The following is a 7,326-nucleotide window of genomic DNA, read 5'->3' as shown; positions in this document are numbered from 1 at the left end:
AAGTCTTCAGGAGTGACCTGTGTTATTTTCCATTTCTGAGAAAATGAAGATGTATTGGAATTTCGAACTCAGCATGAGTGAGAAAACAGGAAATCACGAAGACCCTTTCAAGCAATACTTTTCAGTAGTCACACAGCTAGAAGAGGAGAGCACACTTGGTGCCTTCACCCACAATGTGCTGATGTATATGTCACTGCTGAAGACGACTTAGCTAACTTGGGTGAAAATCCTCAAAGCAGCACAACCACTGCAAAAGCCTGTATGAATGTGCAGATATACACTTGGAACATGGAGAAAGGTCTTTGGAAAAGTCTTTCCTGCTGGGTTATAACATTAACAGACCAAAGGGATGCTGCCTTAAGAGAGTGGGGAGGATGATGCACAAAACCCACTTGCCCCCTAATCTTTGGGACATTGTTTTAAGAAACCATTCACAAGGGAAGGTAGGTCGACCACACCATCCAAAGTTCACAAAGTAAAAACATACAAATGACAGGACCACCAAATTTAGAAAATGTCCTACAATGTGCATTTTATTCCATACCATTATACAATGTTTACATATAGTTATAACTCTTATGAAAATGTTTCTTCTTTACCAATTGTACATAGTGCCTAAATCTTTCACTTTAACAGAGAAATGGAGAGTGGAAATCCACATCGAATGCTATCCTATAAGTTGTAATGAGCTGCAAATGTGCCAATGAGGAGGCTAGAAGTCTTACAGGAGCAGCGTGCCTTACAAACTCTTGGCTTTAGTGAATTCGGGCATACAGGACCCACAGTCTCATCTTGTAGTAAAACTCAAGACAAAATAAATTAGTGTTGGACAGAATTCTAAATTGAACAATATTGAACGAAAGACCACAGTGGGACTTTTTGTTTAAAGTAGCACCAAACCACACCTGATTGCATTTTCAACATTAATCTGCCTGTTGAATACATCGTTGGCACTTTGAATGGAAATCTTTCTGCTTTAGTGAGGATCGCTAGACTGGCGGAGTACGCGGTGTTGCAAAACTGTCTATGAAGTGTGGCAACGTCAACCTGGGAAATGGCACATTTAAGTCATTACGGCCCTGCCACGGGCTTGCCTTTGTGTGTGTGTGTGTGTGTGTGTGTGTGTGTGTGTGTGTTTTCCTCATCCCCTGATCTAGCTGGTATCTCGTGGATGTTTTCTGTGACAGTGTAAAAGTAAATAAAAATGCGTTTAAGGGGGGGGGGGTTCATGGTAAGTATGGTGTTACAAAACAAAACAAAATAAAACAAAACAAAACAAAAAAAAACAACAAAACAACATGAAAGAATGTGGTCGCAGCTAAGGAGGTTTTCACATGTTGTTTAACTCCAGTAAAGTCTGATCCAGCATCTGATGCATACTAAGGTTTTCTTCTTTGGCATGAGCCACTTTCTCTGTGGTGGGATTAGAAAATTAAGTCATAAATAGCTGCACTCTGGACACAGTGGCGGTTTGCACATTTAGGCAGGCAAACATCAGTCACAAACAAGGATGAGATGATTAGGACAAGGCATGCTGGTAAGATATTACTCATTTCCAGACAAGGACCTACAAAGGGGGAAGACGTCTTTGACCTGAAGGAGCTACAGGCACAGCAGGGTCTCACAGGGCGGTCAGGTAAACTTTCACCAAACGTTCACTCAGAAAAAAAGCACAGGTGGCGCTTGGCGAAGGTCTGCTGGCCCTATGCTGTAGGGACAGGGAGGGGTGCCAGCAGCACTGAAGTTAATACAGCAGATGTTTCTGAGTTACAGGCAGTTAAAGGTCTGGGAGCTGTGTTGTAACACAATCTCACAGAAGACAAAGAGGACGTAAGTAGGTTTTCTGGCAACTTTTAAAACGATTTATTTCTGTTGCTCGTTAAAAAAATGAATTATCAACATATTTCATGCACACTTCAGTAGGACATTTTCTTGCTATTCTTATAGTTCTATTTATTATTAGCATGACATTCTCACCAGATTCCAACAACACCATTAGACGGAATAAAAGCATACCTTTCAGACAATCAGGGACTTCTGACATGAGCTCCTGTTTTCAAAAGCTATTTTGCCCAAGCATAGGTACATTTAATCAAACACTATACCAGATATTAAGAAGTCAGGAATATGAATATGTAATAGCTATGTGGGTATATATATATATTATATATACGATGCAATATATAATATATATATATATATGTATATAGTCACTCCTCTGCTTTGGCTTTCTAACTTAAAGCAGGACTCAGTTCTCTGTAGGAAATACAAAACAATTTTTGGTCCTCATTATGTATCAGTTCAAACAAGAGGACCTGCAGTTGCTGAATTGTTCTAAGTATTTAATCCATATACATATATGTAATTTTACCATAAAAGCAGTTTGGGGGTTTAAAGAGAACTTAATTATTCCAGATATAGAGGAAAATGCAGGTGAAGCCAGCTTTTTAGCTAATTCCTTCCATGTACAATTCTGCAGAAAGCAAGTGTTGTCAGCCCTACTGGTTGAAGGTACGGCAGTCATAAGATTTCCTGCCCATGGGCTCCATTCCTAGAATTCAGCCCAAGCTCTTTCCTAAGTTTAATCCTCATTCAGGGCCAGCTTTAGTTGGTTAGTTAGGCGGCGGTTTTGCTCAAGTTGCTGGTAGAGTTGATCTGTACAGGTCAGCAAGCAGGTTAGCAGAAGAGAGGCAGAAGGAAGAGAGGTTAGCCAGACTTGGTAAAGGAGTTAACAGCACACAGAGATACCTCAGGTCACCTGCCGAGCAGCTCACCCTTCCCCGGTGGTCATCTGTCCCATGCCCAGGAAGGGTGGGCAGGAAAGGCCTGGCAGACTTAGGAGCCGCCAGGATTTCTCTCTTGGTGACCGGGGAGGGAAAGGGAGTGACAGGGGTAAGGAAGAGAGAGGAGGAGGGGGATGTTCCTTTTATACCTTACTAAAACCGCTGCATGAACAGAACCACATGCAGTTTCTGGCAACAGCCTGAGGAACCGAGGCAGAGCATCACAGTGGAGATATTACATTGAAACCTCAACCTGCCCATTTTGCCCACCTCTTCCCAGAACCCCTTTCACTTCCACTCCTGTGGCTAGAGCTTTCCTTTCAGGCAGTACCAAGAGGGACCCCCAGTGGCTGCTTCATGCAGTTTTGCAGAACTAAGCTCCCTGTGCCTCTCCCTATCACCACCATACAGGGTGCTACCTTGCTCAAAAAGTAACACAACAGGCACTCATTTCCAAAGGAAACTGACTTAAAATTCATTTGCTTACTAGTTGAAGAGAATGACATTCATGGTGGTGTGAGATGGAGGTGTACCGAGTGAACAAAATCTCAAACTTCCACAGAGACTAGTGCAAGATGAATTTTACACATTGGCATATAATCTGCTCACATGGCAGGGCGGTCAACCAGAGGGGTCATCAGGCTGTATCTGATGGTCCAAGGGATGCTCCCCAAATGATAAGAACCTGGCACTTACCATAAATAGCTGGAGGATATAAAATTGGTTCAAATGACAGTGACAACCTGGACCTAGAAATTCTACATACTGATTTTGAAAGGCTGACAATCCCATCCCTGGAGAGAATGCATGATCAGCCTCCAGACTGGCATGTGTTGGGAAACTGATCAATTCTTATTTTGGCTTTCCCTCCTACGTGGTAGGTGATGGGGAAGATGCCATATACACTATGCTTTCTAGCTCAGAGTATCTGCTACTTATCCTCTTTGCTCAACCATATCCTCTAGATATTCAAAAACCTAGCCAAATGTCACCTTCTCCAGGTAGCTCCAAATGTATACCCATCTATAGGTTCAGACACACTTCACTTCTCTACCTTCCGGCAAGATGGCCAGCTCATCAAAGGCAAAGAGCATTTCTGGCTCATCTCTTCACATCTCCACTGCCTTCTACAGTGTCCTGTGTAAGGCACATGCTCCGGGGTTGCAAATTTAAACCCTACCTGTATATTCACACTACTACATGTGGGGCAATCGCCATAGGCAGGATGTCTCAGTTTGCTGAGCCAGTTGTCTGGCCAAACTGGGATGAAATAACTTTAGAGAAACCCTAAAGAACCCAGTCAACGTGAACTCAGCTTAAATGACAGTTGTCCCTACCACATCCCCCTTTGGACCTGCTCCACTCAGCTACCATGGAGCTGGTTTGCCTGGGTGGCCTGAGGGCAGGGACCAGAAACAGTCATACATTTAGGAGTATTTTCTCCTCCTTTCCTACCTCCCAGATATCTGGAACCTCTAGCCCCCAAACTGAGCAATGCTTTCTGTTTGGTCCTACCAGATTCTTGCAGTAGGAGCAGCTATGGTCTGGCCCTCTAAACTAGAAACCTGGATCCCAACAATTTCTTGACAGAATCAAGTTGCTATTTATCCACTCGTGAACCCTTACCTTCTTGGGCTATTCTAGATTTGCCTTTCCAAACCATCAGTTTCCCATTTCCCCTTTAGAATGTATTAGAAAAAGTGTGAAAGTCTCTGGTTTAAAAAAAAAAAAAAAAAGAAAAAAAGATGTGCCTCTAGAATTAACTGCACATCTGCTCAGCAGAACTTTTAAACTCATCATTTTGTCTCTAGTAGGAAGCAGGGTCACTCAAAGAAGGGCTCACTTCAATCACTAGGAGCTAAAAAAAAAAAAAAAAGGGAGGGGGGTTTGGAATTAGTCAAAAGCAGACCCAAAAAGCCTTAGGGGGGAAAAAAAACCCATGAAATTTTAGAAGTCTTTACACTCTCAAGAGAGAGATGTTGATTCTAAATTTTAGAAAGTCTACTATACCACTATTGAAATACTTTAATTTGTGGTCCTCTTAAAAAAAGTATTTTTCCTTTGCTCTGAAGTCTTTATAGTGTGATTGACATTATTTTCAGTTTGTCTGAGTATAGTGGTACATATCAACCCTCTCAGTCTAACAAAAACAGATGAAAATCACCCACATTTAAAACACAGGAGAAATACAGCCAGATTGTTGAGGATGCAGAAATGCTGGGAATTAAGAAACAAAAGTTCATACCATTTTAAAGTTCTAATTTTGCAATGTGTTTCTCTTTTAAAATCACTTAGCTCTTGTTTTTGGAGTGAACTAGTGAAGCCTACATAAAATAGAACTGTATTAAAAAAAAAAATAGAACTGTATTCTGAACAACTACTACTAACTACACTTTCAGAGAGAAAAAAAGAATTAACTCTAATGACTATACTTCAAAAATGTCTACAAATGAAGGAAAAAACCCGTTATCACAAATATATATTCTTTGTGATATCTATATATCTATACACATAGATCTATATCTGTATCATCTATATCTATATCTACCTATCTATCTATCCCTTCCTAATAAATATGTGATGTCCTTAAGGGCACAAAAATGAATCTGGACCTAAACATTATCATATTTAGAAAACTTATGATGTCTTTCCTGATCCAAATGAAGGTGGCTGAGTAATGAATATACTTTTAAAATGCTCTAACTGTTCTTTGTGCCGTGAAAGGATGATTGACAGTAACCTCAACTACCGCTGTTGAATACAAGTTCTTTTTCACGATTCCAATTATGTGAATTCCCGGCAGTGTGGGATGCTAGTTAGCCACGTCCCTACAAGTAGGACCACCTCAACATCAACATAGAGGGCTCTCCGTGTCCAATGCCAAACCTCTGGCAGGGGAAGACACTGCTCAAGGCACATCTTCTCACTCAAGCAAGCAAATGTGCAGAGGTTCTCAATGAGGACTACATACCAGTACCACCACCACCTCAAAAATACAATACAAAACAAACCCCCCTACGCAGATACCCAGGCCTCACTCTAACCTTTGCAAACCAAAACTCTATGAGGGAACCATGCGTGAATATTTTTTGAAAGTTCCGTAAGGAACTACTACTGGTTTAGGAATGTTTAACATTAATGTTGAGAATGAAAAAAAAAAAAAAAAAGGTAGTGGCCAAAAACTAATCCTCATGTGTGTGAAATAGATTTATCATTTTATTCAGCGTTGAAACTAAAATGTCAGGAAGTAAGAAGTAAAAAGAATGGCAAACAGAGAGAGCTTATGCAGTGTTTATTTGACACTGAAATGAGGAGCTTCTGTACAATGGAAAGCGGTGTGCCTGGCTCTTGGGCAGGGTGCTAAAAGAGCGAGCCACGGCAGCTGGGGAACATACAGCCACCTGCAGAGCTCAGAGAGGTGGGACAGCCAGCTTGATGAAGGGGTCTCAGGAGGAGTGAAGCAAAGAAACTTATCTGCATGAGGAGAAAAGGTGGGAGAGAAAGAAAACAAAGTGGCACAATGGAATAAAGGAAAACCAAACTAACAGATGAGAGCAGCCCTTGAAACACAGGCCAGAAAGCACACATGCAAAACCCTCTGCCAGCTGCACCTGCAGGAGCATGTCCGTCCTCACCCACCAGCGTCTGGACCCAGGGCTAGTGCAAGTCCCTCTAGGGGAGGGGCCGTGGCCAAGACGACCCAAGAACAGAGTTCAAAAATATATTTTAAGCTAACCCACCTTTTAGGATATTCAATCCATACCTGATGCTATAAGTTTTCCCCATAGAATCACCACATTTTAGCACTGGAAAACTCCTTAGAGACAGACGTTCTGATTTACTCCCACATTGACAAATGAGGGAGGAGAGGATGCAATTCTACTTTCCATGGTGACAGTCACTGTCTCTAATGGTGATGTGGAGATTCTATAACCTGGAAGGCAGCAGGGACATGCCACACTCTTCAGGCTACCAATTTCTTGCATGGGTGGGTGGGGAGATTCCTAGCTTATACAGAATTCAGTGCCTTATTATTAGAATGAAGAGAACCCTCTGTGGAACACTGGAGGTTAGAATTCAAAGAGGCAGAAGTGTAATGCTAAGGTATGGTTAGCCATATGCGGATTAGTTGTGTCTGCTCAAAGTTCTCATGAGAAAGAGGGATCTACTCCAATGCTCACTGTCTCACACAGTTAAAGGTGGGCCATTAACTCCCAAACTCATACTATGTCATCAGTGTTTTATTTCCCAATACTTTGACACCAATTAGGGTGTTCGATGTAAGTATTTCTTTTACCTAAACACAGAAAATTAAAGGCTCTGGTATCCAGGAGATGAACCATTTCTTTCCAGAATTCTTAAAAGCAAGGAAGAGATGATCCCTCACAGCATCATTCCTTAGGCTGTACTGGATCAATTTCCTCTCAGATCATCAGTAACTGGACACTTTAGGGTTCCTTAATTTCTTTTACAAAAATTATATTGTATTTAATTGAGTCTCAGGAAGCCAATTTTTGATACTTCTGGGGAAGTTCCCGCACAA

General features: G+C 41.6%; 1 protein-coding gene across 23 annotated transcripts in view; it reads right to left on the bottom strand.

The window, feature by feature from the left end:
- Positions 1 to 506: 506 nt before the first annotated feature.
- Positions 507 to 7,326, bottom strand: part of TPM1 (tropomyosin 1) — a 28,306-nt gene continuing 21,486 nt past the window's right edge. For 10 of the 23 annotated variants that reach the window (XM_026002886.2, XM_026003183.2, XM_026002692.2 and 7 more), the window contains one exon: positions 6,059 to 6,257. In XM_026002886.2, coding sequence (XP_025858671.2) covers positions 6,254 to 6,257 — 4 coding nt within the window. In that variant the 3' untranslated portion in view covers positions 6,059 to 6,253. Of the gene's footprint in view, positions 2,656 to 6,058; positions 6,258 to 7,326 lie in introns of those variants that run through there. The other 13 variants (XM_026003102.2, XM_026002753.2, XM_072738741.1 and 10 more) reach the window with 3 other exon arrangements.

Source organism: Vulpes vulpes, chromosome 15 (assembly GCF_048418805.1).
Source record: "Vulpes vulpes isolate BD-2025 chromosome 15, VulVul3, whole genome shotgun sequence".
NCBI lineage: Eukaryota > Metazoa > Chordata > Mammalia > Carnivora > Canidae > Vulpes > Vulpes vulpes.
Note: the sequence above shows the minus strand (reverse complement) of the source record. Positions and strands in the feature narration are given on the sequence as shown.